This window comes from Helianthus annuus, chromosome 1 (assembly GCF_002127325.2).
Source record: "Helianthus annuus cultivar XRQ/B chromosome 1, HanXRQr2.0-SUNRISE, whole genome shotgun sequence".
Lineage (NCBI taxonomy): Eukaryota > Viridiplantae > Streptophyta > Magnoliopsida > Asterales > Asteraceae > Helianthus > Helianthus annuus.
Genome location: NC_035433.2, coordinates 119,557,887 through 119,576,240, shown reverse-complemented (window position 1 = coordinate 119,576,240; position 18,354 = coordinate 119,557,887). Strand labels below are relative to the sequence as shown.

At 37.0% G+C, this 18,354-nt stretch overlaps 1 protein-coding gene and 1 non-coding gene across 2 annotated transcripts; one reads left to right on the top strand and one right to left on the bottom strand.

Moving 5' to 3' along the window:
• The first annotated feature begins 6,463 nt into the window (after positions 1-6,463).
• Positions 6,464-7,215, top strand: LOC110938622 (auxin-responsive protein SAUR50). Its single transcript, XM_022180827.2, has one exon. It carries the CDS (start codon positions 6,504-6,506, stop codon positions 6,906-6,908), a length of 405 nt encoding a protein of 134 aa, XP_022036519.1. The 5' UTR covers positions 6,464-6,503; the 3' UTR covers positions 6,909-7,215.
• An 8,152-nt stretch (positions 7,216-15,367) lies between these two features.
• On the bottom strand, positions 15,368-15,474 carry LOC118482919. The gene has a single exon (XR_004869220.1). It is a non-coding gene; the product is annotated as a small nucleolar RNA R71 (small nucleolar RNA).
• Positions 15,475-18,354: the final 2,880 nt, after the last annotated feature.

Sequence of the window (18,354 nt, the reverse complement as noted above, 5' to 3'; positions counted from 1 at the left end):
GCCAATCCATGCCAACATAGATATCGAAACTACCCAATTGCATGGGTATGAGATTGATAGAAAACACATGATTGTTAAGAGTGGGAAAGCAATCACGGAGGACGGAGTCAACAGTGATAGACTTGCCATTGGCAACTTCGACGGTGAAAGATTTTGGAAGTTTAGAGCATGTACATTTTAACATTAGTTCGAATTCTACGGATATAAAACTCTTATCCGCACAAGTATCAAATAGAAAAGAAGCATATCAACCATTTACAAGGAATGTACCGTTCACGAATTCATTGTCATGTTGCGCTTAATTCGCGTTGATGTTGAATGTGCGTCCATGAGGCTGCTGCTGCTGTTGCTCTTGATTGTTTGGCAGGAGCTTGACGGTTTTGGTTTTGGGGAGGTTGGACATGGTTGCCTTGTGGTGGGGACACTTTGGCATGCGGCGGCTACATGCCCAAACCTATTGCAATTTGTGCAATGGCGGCATGCGATGTTGGTTGGGTGATGGTGATGACAAGTGGTACACTTGGGATGAGTCCCAGTGTATGGCTTTATAGCGGGTTCTTGAAGGGGGATTTGGGTTGGCAACAGGTGTGATCGCGTTGCAAGTCTGGTTTTGAAACTTTCGTTTCTTACCGTTATTGTTTCGCGGTTGAGACTTGGGTTTTTTGGGTTAAGTGGTGACTTGGTTAACGGATTTGGTGGTGATGGGGGTTAAGGATTGTTTGTCTCTCACTCGGTTGTCGTTTATACTAGCGGCTAGGCAGTAACTAGCTCTCTGGTGTCAGGTCTTGTGGCTTGGATGACATCGCAGATAGCAGAGGGAAGGCCTTGCAGATATTTCCTAATCGCACGCTCGGGCGTGAGGACTAGGTGGGGTACAATGATGCTCAACTGCTTGAAACGGGTGGTGTAACCAAGTTATCGTCACCCACTTGTTTGAGATTCCAGAATTCCTCCTCGAGCTTCTTCTGCTCGTCGGGAGAACAGAATTCTGCCGTCATCATTTCCCTAACCTCGCCCAAGGGAGGGCGCATGCTTCTTCAGTGGATCAGATGTTGCGCTCGTTTGTCCACCAGTCGAGAGCTCTTGACTGGAAGACGCCGGTTGCGCTTCAGGTTTTTAGGTGTTCGGGACACTCACTATTGACGAATGTCACCTCGATGCTATCGAACCACTCAAGCATCTTGGTGATACTTTTAGTGCCGGTGAATGCCCTAGGGTTTGACGCAGCGAAGTACTTGTAGTTAGACGAGGTTGGCTTAGGTCAGTCGACTTTGGAATCGACCGAGGAGTTGGGGGTATTGGCGGTGACCTTGCTCACAATGTCGAGTATCACTTGGGCCATTTGCTTGGCCATGAATGCAAGCATCTTGTTGTTAGAGCTCGACTTTGACAAGAATCAACATTGTATAATCACAAATAATGACAAAAGAATTCTAAATTTAGTTTGTTCACGAAGGATTATTATTGTTTGTGATTGCGAGTAGAGTGCAATTCTTGTCTTCGAAGTTGAAATGAAAAATGTATCAAATGTAAAAAACATAGAAATTGATATGACATAAAAGAGATTCAATGTAAAACGTGGAGTGTCTCGGAACGAAACTAAGACTTTTCCAAACTGGTCGAAAATCCTTTTGAGTTAGGGAAACATGATTTGGCCTAATTGCTAGAATACTCTCACTGAGGAGGGATTAACAGGATTCACCCTTCCGGTTACTACATGTCCCTAGTCAATCGAAAATTGAGACTTTGGCGAGATTGAAAATCGAGGAGTGGGACTAGTTATCAAGATGCGGGTTTCACCCCAAACTTGATAACATAGTACCCTAAGTGTGGTTAGTACTTACCGAACGAGATATGGAACTAATTCTGGCTCGTTGGTAAGGGTCCACTAGAATGAGAAATGGAAATTCTCCATCAAGGTATGGATTTCACTCCTAACTTGATAATACAAATTCTTGAAAAATCGATAAACGCGGAATGAGGGACTTCACCAAAAATTGTGGGTTTTCACGCCTATTTTGGTGAGATCGCATCGTTTGTAAAATAAGAGTGTCTTCAAGTCTTCATATGTGTATTGTGGTTGCCTTAGGAAAGACATGTATATTTGAGACCAAAAGAAAATAGATAAGAAATAAGTAGGGAGAATTCAAGTAGTTTTAAGCATAAACAAGAATGGTCAAGTATGGTTCCTAAACTATAGACTAGGTCAAAAGCATGTCTATTTTTTTCCTAATTCCCTATAGTTATGGCTCTGATACCAATCGGTCACACCCCAACTGATGGCGGAAACATCGGAATGACATGAAAACGAAATTGCAAGAGACTTCATAATATTAATAATGACAATATTTAGATAACTCGAATTTCATTGATACTAAATTGATAATACATTGTTTCAAAAAGGAAAGTACAATAAGTTGCAAATAATGAGAACGCCATGAAATAAAATACATGAGTTCATAATTTACGTGAGTTTCTAAATCCACCCTAAATATATTTCTTCAATCATCATCAACTAGTTTCCTGCAACATGTTTTAAAATAATGATCAACAAAAAGTTGGCGAGTATACAAGTGTATTTACATAACCTAATGATGATTTAAATGTTGCCTCATATCAAACATATTAAATTGCATAAATTATTACTATCATACTAGCACGTCTTTACTATATGTCAAACCCAAGTTTAACATAATCGTGCAGACCATTGTCGCCGAAACGACAAGGTTGTAAAATAGTTTACTTAACAATACCACAAGAATACGGGCGATGCGTTAATCCTACAGCCCTATAATTGTTAAGGGATGATAGCAAAGTTAATGAGCATATAGGCATAAGAATACATAGCATGCGATAACAAGAATAATACAAGTATCATGTTTGAACGGATAGAGTGTGATTACAACAAGTTTAATAGTGATTTGTGATTTTTATATAAGTGTACACGTTGCACCCAAAGTGAATAAAACGGATAATTGGATCGAGTATACTCACGGTTTTGCGTATAAATCCCGCATACGTGAGTTGAAGCGTGGAGAGTTGAGAACACTGAAATTACCCTATATTAGGGAAATGGAGGTGTGTAAGTATTCTGATTCGGTAGAGAGATCGGATTTGGAATTTAAATATAAAAAGTATAAATACAAGAAAGTATATCTTGTCTAACTACTCGTTTTGACACTTAGTTACGAAGTGATTTCATGGGTCCTAATTTGCCCATTAGAATCAAAACCGAGGAGTTTAGAACGAAGATAAACATAACCTCTGTTCATGACATATATCCATAATCCGGTTATCATCAAGAATTCAATTAATATATATTTTGTAACTTTCTTGGACCTCAATGTAGTGATGTTCCACTTTAGTTTTCCAAGGCAAACTTTTGAAAACCTTCCTATAGGTTATCCAAGATTGTTAGAGAAGAAAAAAGAAAGAAAAGAGTAAAATAGTGAGTAGTAAATCACTGTGAACAATTGCTAGTTCACTGCTTTGCTTGAGATAGCTTGAGATAATGAGAGTATTTTGAGAGTGATTTTGAGGTGTGGAAAGGATTTAGAGTGAAAGAGAGGCTGATATTTATAAGTTAAAATTAGGGTTAAGCATTTAATAGAAGTTGGTGTTAGTTAGGAGTTGGGTTAAAGTGGAAACATGCTGTTAAATATGCCTTTTGTGGTGTTTGCATAAAAGTTGGTGGTAGTTAGGAGTTGGGTTAAAGTGGAAACATACTGTTAAATGTGCCTTTTGTGGTGTTTGCATGTAACAAGTCTGTGATCAGACAAATCACGCGAAACAGAGAGGGTGAAACACATGAGGTCAAAGCCCTTATGTTTTTCGTGTAAGCCCAAAAAATGGGGAAGGACACGAAAGTGGTTTTGAAACCACTTTGTTTTTAGTTTTATTATTATTATTATTATTATTATTATTATTATTATTATTATTATTATTATTATTATTATTATTATTATTATTATGTGGTATGAAGGCCACAAAGGTTATGGGTTGGGTTATGTGGTAATAATTTTTACGTATTTTTAACCCGTTTAAAATGTAACTAAAACGTAACGACGTTTTTAATAAGTATCGAGCACGTCTCAAACTATAAGCACACTGCACAAGTGTTTGAGTATCGGTTGAGTGCATAAGTTTGCACGTAAGTTGTAACATGTCTTACAAGAATGTTATAAAAACAGAATTACATTACGATCAAAGTCTCCGATCATAAGATTAGGGATAAAATGCGAATGTGATACGGTTACAAATTTCCAAAAACAGAAAATACAAATACACTTTCTAAACAAGAAAGTACAAAATGCAAAGCATTACACATTGTGTGTACTAATCATAGTTAAAGTTGCAACCATTTAAAGTTCAATTTCCTTCTCACATTTTGAAAGTATTATTCTCTTGCACTTGTTTCTTCTAATCGAGGTGTAAACTAGTTGTATTTAAGGATCATCATTTTGGTATCATTTTACTACCCACTTTTTGGTTCGGGATTGGTACTTTTAGTTCAGTACGGTATCGTTATTATACCGATTCTTACATTCAAATACCATACATGTACTTAATTTTGGAGATTTTCGATATCGGTATCATTATCGAGTTCATCCCTAGTCATATTTGTGCTAGACTAATCATCTAACTTAAGGGCGCTCTAACTCAGCTCGTAATATGCTCGAGCTATATTCTAAAGTTCATGGTCAACTCATGAGTAATGTTATAAATTTGAGTTTAGGCTTATTTTTTATTTTACTATTATTTGTTTTTATGTGTAGTTATTTCTAAATATTAATTTATAGTTTTAACTTTGAAGTATGTATGTATAACTACTGTATATATAAAAATTTTATTATTATTAGATATCTAATACTATTTATTTTGTATATATTGATGTATCACAAAAAGTTTATAATATAATTTATTAATATATTTATATATAATAAAAGCTAGAATCATTGGGTTTTCTTATATTAATTAATCAAGTTTGATGTGTAAGACTTGGATATGAGCTCGTTACTAAACGAGCTCCAATTAAGTTTAACATGAGCTTGAATTTGTTTAAACTCGGCTTGTACATAGAATTTAACGAATAACGTCAAGTTAACTCACTAGTGACTTAACTCGTTTACCCTTGATACACACATGATATTACTGTGTACACTTTCGAATTCACACACACACACACACACACACACACATATATATATATATAGGAGAAGGTTCATTTGAGAAGAAATTTAATGTGAGAAGAAAAAGAAGAAAGGACAAATTAGTAAAATGTTATTTCATTTATAACTCATATCATTAATTTTTCTCTCTTTAGTTAATTAGTCAACTAATTATTAATTAACCTACATATAATCTACAAAACCTACACATATCAAAATTTTTTTACATATACCCTACACATTATAGAATTTTATCCTACACAGTCGAAATTTATCCTACACACCTCGAAATATATCCTACCACAAATCGTGATTTATCCTACACAACTAGTAATTTATTCTACACTTTAAATTAAGTTGTTTTTTAATTTGAAAAAAAGTATATATTTTGAAAAGGAGTTACAAATTTAATTTAGCTAGTTATTAAATAGGAAGAATACACATTAATGATTTAGTAAGTTTACCAATATACCTTTATATTAAAATTAAATACAAATATTAAATGAACTAAAATGAAGCATTTTTATTGGTTGAAACTTCTTCTTTTTTCTTCTTAGACAATGTGTAGTGGAGCGTTTTTTTTTTAAATTCAAAAAAACGCCCGAAAACGCCCAACGCACCATTACATGGGGCGTTATATTTAAAAATTTTTGAAAAAAATGGTGAACGGCGTTTTATATAAAACGCTCAAGAACTCTGACATGTTTGACTTGAAGGGGCATGTGGCCAATGGGATGTCTCCATTGTTTGACTAGCCTGTTTGCTTTATTTATTTTTTTTTATTTTTTATTTTTTCAAATGATTGAATGGGGGTTATTGGCATAATGCCCCACTACACCACTTTTGCTATAATGCCCCAATGCTGAGTAGGATGCCACGTGTCGGATAATGCCCCATGGTAGGGATATTATACAAACTTACCACTACACATGGTCTTACAAAAAAAAATTCTTCTCATTTGAACCCTCCACTATATATATATATATATATATATATATATATATATATATATATATATATATATGTGTGTGTGTGTGTGTGTGTGTGTGTATGTGTGTGTGAACAAACAAATACATTCATACATATCCATACACATATGCGTACATACATGTACATCCGTATAGAATGTGATGATGTTTGTTCAATACAGCAGGCATAGAGGTGACTCTACCTTATAAGTTGGGTCCCTTTATGCACAAGAATTTAATTCTCATGCACATGCAAATGCTCATAAGCTTCTTGTGTCCTTTATTTGCGGTGTATATAAGGATAACTCAGCCGAAGGGCATTGCAAATCAAGTGTGAGGCATCTGATTAAAAAGTTTGAAAGTTAAAATGACAAAGGTGAGAAATAGTGGTAATGGTAAGAAAAACAATGGTATTTTGAGGCTTAGGTTAGTCCTGGAGAGATTGCAAAAGGGTCTTTTCTTAGCCAAGAAAAGACGAGAGTCGTATTCGAGCCAAGAAATGGTCCCTAAAGACGTGAAAGAAGGTCACTTTGCTGTGATAGCATCCGATGATTATGTCAAAAGGAGATTTGTTATTCCTATCACATACCTCCGTCATCCGTCATTTCTAAGACTCTTGGAGCGAGCCGCCGAAGAGTATGGTTTTGACCATGAAGGGGCACTTATGATACCTTGTAGACCTAGTGAGCTAGAGTGGATGCTAGAGGAACAAATCGGGTCTCAAGATGGTGCAGATTGGACTTCATGTAAAACTATGGTGGAAAGTTGTTGAAATTGTGAACAAAATGATTTCATAACAACTCCAAAACCTCATTAAACGGTTTTTGGGTGCACCGAAAAGTTTTACATCCATGTATAATATTACTTTTCTTCGGTTTACATTGTTGGAGAATGGTGATCTATTGGTCACTTCTTGTGCTTTGTTACTAGGCCATTTACCAATTTATTTTTAAGTTTCAAAAATAGTTTTTACTCAATGTATAATGATTATATTCTTACTTGTAAAGTCCGGAAACCAATGCCCCAAAATGTGTTGATGATACTTGAGGCGTTAGTCACCTATCTAGTTTTCTCCTATCCACGACGAATGTTGAATTTGTCATATGATACTTTTATAATTAAAGTATATCAATTATTAATTTCTTTCATTTAGATTGTTTTTGAATAGTGAACGCTTACATTACTGTTACTATATCTAATATTTTCAAAGTAGTTAAACAGCAGATTGTTATTTAAATGTATTTCTACTTTTACAAATATCTTTTTATTAGTTTTTTTAACTATTAGTTTTTTAATTGTATTACTACTAAAATTAGTTTCATTTCTTTTTTATTATTATACCTTTGAGTAAATTTTGTTTTTCATTTATAACTTTATTCGAACGAGTCAAATATACTTAATTTACCGAAAGGAATTTGACCAATATCGTTTGAACAACATCCGTATCGGTACCGGTAGCGTATTCATTTTTATGGTTTTCTCGACATAGCGGTATAAAGTTTGTTAAAGATGGAATTGTATTTGTAATAAATAACTTTTTGGTACCATAAGCTACTGCGAGTCCGGTATAGTAACTTTACCATGATGAAAGAACCGGTATCGGCCGAGCAACATCGATATCGGTACCGATATTCATTTTTTTTTGCTTTATCAATAAATGTGTACATCCTCTTGTGCTTGCCTCTTTCGGTTGCTATTTCGAGTGCCGGTACCATATCGAACTGACCTGATATCGATCAAAACCCGCTGCTAAGCGCGGGTAATCTCACTAGTTTCCTCTAAAATCAATCTATTGACACCTTGTTGGACTAGAAATCATCCAGTTGGATTAAGATAAACATATGATACAACTAGGTCAAGAGACAATCTACAATTTATTTAAGATAAAATGACATAAAAAATGTTATATCAAAATCCGTTTATTACATGAGGTTGCACAATGTGAACCTTGACGCAATTTGTTTAAGATAAAATGACATAAAAAAATGTTATATCAAAATCCGTTTATTACATGAGGTTGCACAATGTGAAACTTGACACATTCTCAATAGGATTTGACATAAATCGACACATTCTTACTAATTATGGGTTGAAATTACCAAATGCACTTTAACACTATATCATATTTTTTTTGGCCAGCCAAGAAGACAAGAAAACCTTCAAAGTATAATTTTAAGTTCTGTGATAACTTCCGAGAAAACTGAAAAAAAAATATGCAATAGGTGAGTTATTCTATTCTATTCTACTATATTTAAAAGATAAAGTCGGTGGAGTGACCCACCGGCTTTGCCTTAAACCCCTTAAACTTTTACAATTTTACGTTTCATGCCCTTCAGCTTTGCTACCCTCTAAACTTTTATAATACTTTATTTCAAACCTATCAGCTTTGCTACGGCTCCTTCACTTTGGAGTAATCAATTTTAGTCCCCGACGGGCTTTGCCTTACCCCCCTAAACTTCTACAATTTTGCATTTCAAGCCCTTCAGCTTTGCTACCCTCTAAACTTTTACAATATTTCATTTGAAGCCCCTCAACTTTGCTACGACCCCTCCACTTTTGGAGTAATCAATTTTAGTCCCTTATCTAACTTTACTATTCTTCTACTTTAACAATTGGCATTTTTAGTCCCTAGCTTTTTACTAATTTCTATATTACTTAAAGTACAAAGTCGGTGAAACACCACTCTTTGACTTTCAAAATTTTCACTTTTAGCTTATAGTTTTGTAATTCATATTTTTTGCATATAGAATTTTCCTTTTTTTTACTCTCTACTTTTGTAACTTGCATTTTTTACCTATACTTTGGTAATTTACGTTTTTGGCTCATATGCTTTATACCGACCCCTCAACTTTTAAACTTTGCTTTTTTACATTTTGACGTAAATTTGGTATACGCTTTTCGGCCTTTATTTTGTATGTTTCCTACATATGAATCGGGTCACATATAATATGTTTTGACTTGATGGTATAAATTCAAGTTAGTCGAGTCGCATATAATACGTTATGATTGTACAGTATAAACTGGATTTGCTTTACATTTTAATCCAATTGCAACACATTTTTAGGTTACATTGAGTTCAGTCAGATACATCGAAACGCACATTATTATATGATTAATACATCACATAACGCTTGAACTAATCCGTTCGACATTTGCGATGTACCCGCGCCGCAACACACATGGGTCTTATTACTAGTTATATTTTAATATTTACATTTTAGTTGAAAAAAAATATTTAAAGTCAAACGTTTAAAGGAAAAACATTAGAAAAATCCAGATCCTTTTTACTTTTCCTCAAAATAAATAAATAAAAGCAGATTTAAGGTTGACTAATTTATTATATTATATTATATTATACTATATTATATTATATTATATTATATTATAAACAACAACAAAAACCATGAGGTAGAATAGTAACAGGCAGCTGTCTGACACACCCTCATTAATCGTTTCTTTTTATATTTAATTTTTAAACCTTTAACTTCGTTAATATACGTGTTTAGCCTTTGTGTTTTTAAAAAGTTTCCTTTTTACCGGTTAAATTTGTTTATATACGTGTTTACTCTTTCTACTTTAACTTTGGTAATGTACATGTTTAGTCTCTCTACTTTATTCTTTTATTAATTGATCATCGTTTTTTATTTTCCTTTTAAGTCTCTCTACTTTTATTCTTTTATTAATTGATCATCGTTTTTTATTTTCCTTTTAAACCTTCAACTTCGTTAATATACGTGTTTGGTACCTTTGTTTTTATAAAAAAAACTTTCATTTTATTGGTTAACTTTGTTTATATGCGTTTGTAGTCCATCTGCTCTAATTTTTGTAGTGTGCATGTTTAGTCCTTCTACTTTTATTCATTTTAGTATTTCATCTTTTAGTTTTTTCCCTTTCTACCATAACGAACTAACCCGGGGGAATAGTAACCGTTTGCTATTAGTGGACAACTGCTACTACTCCTGGACTTTAATAGAATTACTTTATAATTCCTAAATTTTATTCAAACAAAAATTCCTTGACACGCGTGTTTTTATTTATGGATGTAATTTTTATTGAGATAATGTATGATATGCACCAAATACAACATACAAATTATATCAAATAAGGTATAAAATCAACCATTTTTAGTAATAATGTTGGAAAAAGTGTGTTTCTTTGTATATTTTTTATTTTCAGAATTAAAAAAGCTTAAATGTACAATAGGAACAAATTAACGACAAAAACCAACATAAATACAAGAGAAGGAAAGTTGATACATCATACCGACCCTCCAAGCTTCACCCTAAGACCAAAAACAACAAATCAGAAGATAAGCACGACGTCGTGCCCCACTCAAGATTCCAGAAAGAAAAAGACAAACAGAAGCAAACAAGAGACACGGGGCCGTGTCCAATGGACACGGGCCCTATTCAACGTTTAGATATGCAAATCTTGGATAGTACAACAAGTACAATAGACACGGGGCCGTGCCATTGACACACGGGGCCGTGCAAGCATCCTGACTGACACAACTCATTAAATGAAGACAGAGAAGAAGGGGAAATAAGGCCGTGCTCACCAGGCATGGGGATGTGTAAACTGTCTGTTTCCAACTATAAATAGGGGTGTTTGTTTCAATTGCAATCCATCCCTTGGTAAACCACTTCTCTACCACCACAGTACCACCATCATCCACCACAACCGTTAGAGTTTAAAGTGCGTAGTAGTCTTGGTATCCAAGATCAATCGTAAGAACCTTTCTCAAACTATGACCATGCTTGGCTCATCTCTTACATCACTTGGTGAAGACAAAATCTGTTGTGTATTACTTTTGATTTCCAAACTTTGGTTAGCTTTTTAATTGAGTTTGTATTAATGACTTTAATAATTAGTTTTTTATATTGAAAATGAACTTTATTCTATCATCTCTTCATGTTTTATCGATTCACTCATTCGTGTCTTTACGGTCTACATAAAGCGCGTTAACTGCCTGGAAGGGGTTAGAAGGGTGGTTTGGGTAAAGTTCTTGCCTCGTTTAGTGTATAGATCCCGCGAGTACTTGATTCAAACTTATTAGGACTTCCTTTGAGGCACATAGCATCAAATCTGGGGAAGTAAGAAGGGCTTGAATCCCTTTTAAACAAACTACTATTAAAACTTTAAAACGGCCTTCTGGGACTGTATCCTTGCTGACTCAGACAAGTGTGGCCAAGGTTAGCGTTGCTTCCAAAACAGGGACATGCCACATTTTGCATTAATAACTTAATTATCTTTCAATATTCCGGCCTTACGGGACTGTATCCCTGCTGACTCGGACCAATATGGCCGAGGGTAGCGTTGCCTCCAAAAGAGGGACAGTAACCAAGATAATCTCTTAAAAAACCCAAAGTGCGGAAATCATCAAAGGATACATAAAAGATGAGTCAGAACCAAGTGATTCTATCTTGTCTATTTGTTTGTTTTATTACTTTATTTTCTTTCTTTATTTTACTTACTAAAAATATTTTCTCAAATTTTGGTTAGATTAGACGTTGACGATAATCCGGTATTAAAAGCTCTTGTATCCTTGGACGACCTCGGTATCTTACCATCACTAAACTATGCCAGCGATGGGTGCACTTGCCCTAAGCATGTTGTAGAGAGTGATAGTGTATTATCGTGTTTTATAAATTTAAAGCTTGATAAACGTGTAAAAAGTACTTAAAAATCTATTAAACATATACACACCCTCGCTCACGTCAATGTACAAGTAACCGAAACACATTCATGCATGTTATCAAACTGAGAAGTATTCGCTTACCGCCCTGCAACGCGGGCGGGCATAAAACTAGTATAGTACTTATCTCATGAAGGGGATTTTTCTTCCTCTCTGTCAAACTACGATTTTGAAATTAGTCCAAATTTACAGTTTTGTCATCGTTTTTGTTTTTTTTTCCTGTCAAATTACGATTTTGCTCCTAGTGTAAAATCATAGTCATGTCATCGTTTTAGTTTTTTATTTGACAAAACTTTGGTAATGTTTTGTTTTATTTTTTTATTTTTGCAAAACTATGGTAGTGTTTTGTTTTAATAGTTGACTCGGTGTAATTTAGTCGTGTCAGGCGGCTACGTGGCACACACTCACTTGTCCTAAAAGATTACAATTTTCACCAAGTTTAAAATTATGTCTTTCTATCGTTTTAGTTTTTTTAGCAAAAGTGTGGTAGTGTTTTGTTTTAATTGGTTGACTCGATGTAAATTATTTTGAGATCGTGCTATGAGTAGTGTGTAAAAGAAACCGAAACACAGACTTACATGCCGCTCTCGAGTGATTCACAAGGAGGAGGATTGATTGCTTGGCAAGCCTATGGAAGGCGTAAGTTCCATGCCGCTCTCGAGTGATTCACAAAAAAATTACACCTTCGGCCGAGTGTTGAATGATCTCCCGTGAGGTATGCGAACTTGTATATAAATGGAATTTTAATAAGGCATGCTATGCCCGAATAAGTAATTTATCTTGTGAAACGTTCTAAATAAATCATAATGAATAGGATTGTAAATAAATAAAAATAAAACTTACAAAGATCTTGGATTCCCGACACTCTATGACAAGCCAAAAACTTTCTCTTCTACCTATTCCATTTGGGAGTGTAAGCCACATTTAAAGAGTTTTGCTTGAGGACAAGCAAAAGTTCAAGTGTGGGGGTATTTGATGTGTGTAAAATACAACATATAAATCACATCAATTAAGGCATAAAACTAACCCTTTTTAAGTACTAATGTTGGAAAAAAAAGTGTTTTTGTCTTCCTTTTGTATTTTCAGGATGAAATGAGCTCAAATTCACAAAAGAAGCAAAAAGACAACTAATTCTAGCATAAATACAAGAAAAGGAATAAAAGTAGACTGCCCGGACCCTCAACGGCATCCTCCAAGGCAAAGAAGAGAAAGCAGAAGTCTGAACACGCCCCGTGCTCAGCCAGCACGGGGCCGTGCCCAAGAAGCAGCATAAAAGACAAACTTATAGAAGCTTCCATTGCCCACCACGGGGCCGTGTCCAGCGGGCACGGGGGCGTGGTGAAAGTACAGCAGGCGCATTAATTGTAATTGCGAATTACAATTAATGAGGAGAGAGAGTGTCAGACGGGCACGGGGGCGTGTCCAGCGGACACGGGGCCGTGCCCAGCCTTCTGTTCAGCCTATAAATAGGAGTGCTTGGTTTCATTCCATCTCATCCCTTGGCACACCACCTCTCTCACACTTCATCCACCACCCACCACCACCATAACACCATCATCCACCACCATCATCCATTGTCCATCGTAGAGTGTGTGAGTCGTCTCGGGATCCAAGATTGATCGTAAGAGTTCTTGACAATCAAGGCCATGTTTGCCTAAGTCTCTTACATCACTTGGTGAAGACAAGTGTTTAGTATAATACTTTTTCTTTTTAATCTTTTGCACTTTTTATTTGGTTTTGTATTAATGACTTTAATAACTAGTTGCTTATGTTGAAGGTGATCTTTCCTTATCGTTTGTCCGTGGTGTCTTGGCATTATTTTACTGTCTATATAAAATAAAAGATTTTCACCATTCATATCTCCACGGTCTATATGGAGGTATGTTGGCTACCTGGTCGGGGGTTAAGGGAACGGTTTGGTAAGGGTCTTGCCCTTGTTCAGCGTTTAGAGGTCCTGCTTGGGACCTGGGTCAAATTTAGTAGGATCTCCTTCAATGCCCATAGGTATTGGATGGCGGGGATCCAAACTCTTTGACCCCCTCATAAGTTAACTACTATTAATACTATAACCCGGCTATTTAGGACTGTATCCCTGCTGACTCAGACTACTTAGCCGAGGGTAACGTCACCGCCGAAAGCGGGGCCTACCACAATTTGCATTAATAACTTAATTCATTATCTTTCAATAATCCGACCCTTTAGGATTGTATCCTTGCTGACTCAAACTACTGGGTTGAGGGTAACGTCGCCTTCAAAAGAGGGGCCTACTACAATAACTAAGATAATCTCTTAAACAAGTGCAAAAGTGCGAAAATAATCAAAGGTTATACTAATACACGTGTCGGATCCAAGTGATTCATCTTGTCTATCTGTTTTTATTTTATTTTATTTTTCAGCATTTAGTTAGTTTTTATTTTCTTAGTTAAAAACATTTTTCTTACTTTTTGATTTGATTAGACGTTGAGGATAAACCGGTATTAAAAGCTCTTGTGTCCTTGGACGACCTCGGTATCTTACCAACACTATATTACGTCCACGATGGGTGCACTTGCCCATATGTGTGTTTAGTGTTAGTAAATATCGTGTTTTATAAATTTAAAACTTGGCTAAAAGTGTAAAAGGGGCTTAAATATACATCAAAAATATAACACACTTCACGCACATCAAGTTTTTGGCGCCGCTGCCGGGGACACAAGGATTTTAAGAAAGTTAGGAATCAACGGCCTAATCATATTTTTATTTTTCTTTTTAATTTTTAGGATTTTTCTTTGTTTTTCAGCTTCTGCAGGGCTCAGCACGGGCCGTGTCTGGTCGGACACGGGCCGTGCCCAGCATCGTTACTGGCAGTTTTTGTTTTCCAAGTTACAGAAGGCTGACCACGGGGCCGTGTCCAACTTCCAGTAACTGGGATCTGGAAAACAATCACTGAAACTCCGACCACGGGCCGTGTTCACTAAACACGGGGCCGTGGTGAACCTTCTGACCAACATTCTTTTCTGTTTTTATTGCAGGACTTGGAACCCGACGCCAACCTCACGTAGTGTATGAGCTCCAGTTCCAATAAAGACATAAAAGAACCACTAGAAGAACCCGAACGCTTTCTCAAAAAAAGGTTAAAAGCCAAAAACCAAGAGAAGGTTTCGGGTGACCCACCTCCAATGGCGGACCAACGTACCCTTATGGATTACCTACGACCCACCGTAGGTAATCTAGGCGCCGCTATCAATGCTCCGAATGTCGAAGCTAATAACTTCGAACTCCGGCCACATTTGATACAAATGCTCCAAAACTCCGCAACCTTCCATGGGCTTGCGGACGAGGATCCCCATCTACATATAACTAATTTCTTTGAAATATGTGATACCTTTCGGATCAATGGAGCATCAAACGACGCCATCCGCCTCCGTATGTTTCCCTTCTCACTAAAAGACCGAGCGAAAGCTTGGCTAAACGCCCTCCCAGCTGGATCGGTAAACACCTGGGATGAACTAGCCCAAAAATTTCTATATAAGTATTTCCCTCTCGCTAAAACTGCTAAGTTAATGACTGAAATTAATACATATTCACAAGAGGACGGGGAATCCTTATATGAAACTTGGGAAAGGTTCAAGGAGCTATTACGCAAGTGTCCCCATCACGGCCTTGCAATATGGCAACAAGTATCCACTTTCTATAATGGATTGTTGCCACACACTAGGCAGACACTTGATTCTAGCTCCGGGGGACTTTTAGGTAATCGACGCCCACACGAAATATATAATCAAATTGAGGAAATTGCTCAAACCAATTTTCAATGGCACACCCCCCGGGGAAATAAGTCTATCGCCCCGGGCGCCCATAAGGTCGATGAAAGCACTTCTTTACAAGCCCAAATCGAGGCCCTTTCTTCAAAGATAAAAAAATTGGAAATGACAAAAACAGTCTCGGTTATGGCTTGTGAAGGGTGTGGTGGGTCACATGAAAATTGGAGTTGTATGAAAGAAACGGACGATTAACAAGAAATGGTAAACTACATTGATAATAGACCTAGGCCGTCGGGTCCTCCAACGGGAACTTACAACCAAGGATGGCGAAACCACCCAAACCTTGGTTGGAGGGAACCCGGCAATAGTAGTAACCAACAAACCCAACGAACAAACTTTCAACAACCAAGAAATGAGTCACAAAATTTCACTCAACAACAAAGTGGACGAGAAAGGCTCGAAGATACTGTATCTCGCCTCGTCTCCGACACTGATAAGAAAAACTCGGAAAGATTTCTACAATTAGAATCAAATTTTAGAAATCAACAAGCTAGTATTCAAAACATAGAAAAACAATTAAATCAAATAGCTCAAAATTTTTCCGAGAGACCGCAAGGCGCATTACCTAGCAATACCGAAACGAACCCAAAAGCGCAAGTTCACCTCATCACACTACGGAACCGCACCGTAGGGCCTGCAGAAGTGCTACCACCAACGGAAGAAACAGTACCCACACCTCTGCAGGAAAAGAACTCCCCTCCGTCACCAGAGCCTACCAAGGCTCCTCGAGTTCCGTACCCCGGTAGGTTAATTCGTCAAAAGACCAATGAGCAATTCGCAAAGTTCGAAAGTCTGTTAAAACAATTGCATGTCAATATTCCTTTTATCGAAGTCCTAACCCAAATGCCCAAGTACTCTAAATTCATGAGGGACTTCCTTACACATAAAAAGAAAATTGAAAGTTTGCAATTAGTCAATTTAGGCGAAGAATGCTCTGCCCTCGTACTCAATAAACTTCCCCAAAAGAAAATCGATCCCGGAAGCTTCACGATTCCTTGCTCAATAGGGGAATCGCCCGTTCGTAATGCCTTAGCCGACCTTGGGGCTAGCATTAACCTCATGCCCTTATCAATGTTCAAAAGACTCGGCTTCGGAACCACGAGCCCTACAAAAATGAGCATACAACTCGCTGATCGATCCGTCAAATTCCCACAAGGTGTCATCGAGAATGTCTTGGTAAAGGTAAGCAGATTCGTTTATCCAGCTGACTTTGTCATACTCGATATGGAGGAAGACACTGAGGTCCCTCTTATACTTGGGAGACCCTTCCTTGCCACCGCCCAAGCAGTGGTAGATATGAATGACGGGACACTCACCTTGAGGTATGGGGATGATGAAGTGAAGTTCGGAGTTGGGAAGAGAATAGAGGACGACGACCCGGTCAATTACATGAAGGTTATTGATTCGAGCTTGGATGCTGCTCTCCGACGGTGTAACATGGGACGCCAGGCATCCCACTCAGAAAACATATAACCTCGCATTGGGTCTAGCCAAGGACCCTTATAAACGTGGCGCACCACGGAGGCATTCCGCGGAACTATCCTTAGTTTAGTTTAATCTTTTAGTTTTAATTTGCAGAAATAAAACACGCTCATGGTGGTAATGGATGAAAAAGGGAAAGAGAAAAATGGCCCCATGCACAAAGAACAGAGCAACCCGACACAAATCTCCATCACAGAAGGCTCAACACGGGCCGTGCCCAACCAACACGGCCCCGTGCTGAGCCACCTGCAGAAAAACGCCCAGTTCAGGTAACTGGACACGGGCCGTGTTCAGCGGACACGCCCTCGTGTCCAGGCTTCTGTCTTATTTCTTTAATTTCTGTTACTGGCACCTGACCACGGGGCCGTGCCCGGTCACCACGGGGCCGTGTCCAGGATGCCAGTAACATAAATCTTTGCTTTTTAACCCACTTTTACACATTCTAATCAACCGAAAATCTTATTTTTGGGACACATTGAGGACAATGTGTAATTTAAGTGTGGGGGGGGATGCTAAAACCTTGAATTTTGCAAATCCTAATTACAAGCCTTACACAAAACTCTATTGGAACCGCTAAACACCTCAATTTTTTTCAAAAACTTTTCGTTTTTTTTACTTGTCTTGGTTTAACTTGGGAATAACAAGTTCTAAAAAGGTTATATTTTTATATATTTACAACCGATAGCGTCGTGATAACAAAGAACCAACATAAGAAAATTACGAAACGGCATAACAAGTCTAGTTAAAAATTCGATTATATATACTTGATCGCATTAAAAACCCATTCCCACAAAAGTGAGTTTTGAGCCTTTATTGAGCATACAAATATACATCTTTAGACTAAATGCTCATTTTTCGTTTCTTGTGTGAATAGCCGCTTGGTTCTTACAACTCTAGAACATGCCACGACGATACATTCCCGGTCCTTACCAACTTAAACCCAAGTAAGTAAGTGATGGAGGCATTAGGACTAACCATATTTTTCTTTCTACACCATTATTTTTCATTTTTTTTACCACCTACCCAAAATCCCCCTAGTTAGCCCCTTTGAGCCTAAACCTTTCATTTCATTACCCTAAAACCCTTTTTACCCACCAAAAACCCTTTTTTATTTTTCACCCTTTATTTTAGTAACAAGCTCGGTTTTTCGTAAGCTCGCTATTTTATGTGACTTATCAAAAAAAAAAAAATTTGATGAAGTCAAAAACAAACAAAGGCTATATAAAGGCTTGTTTGGA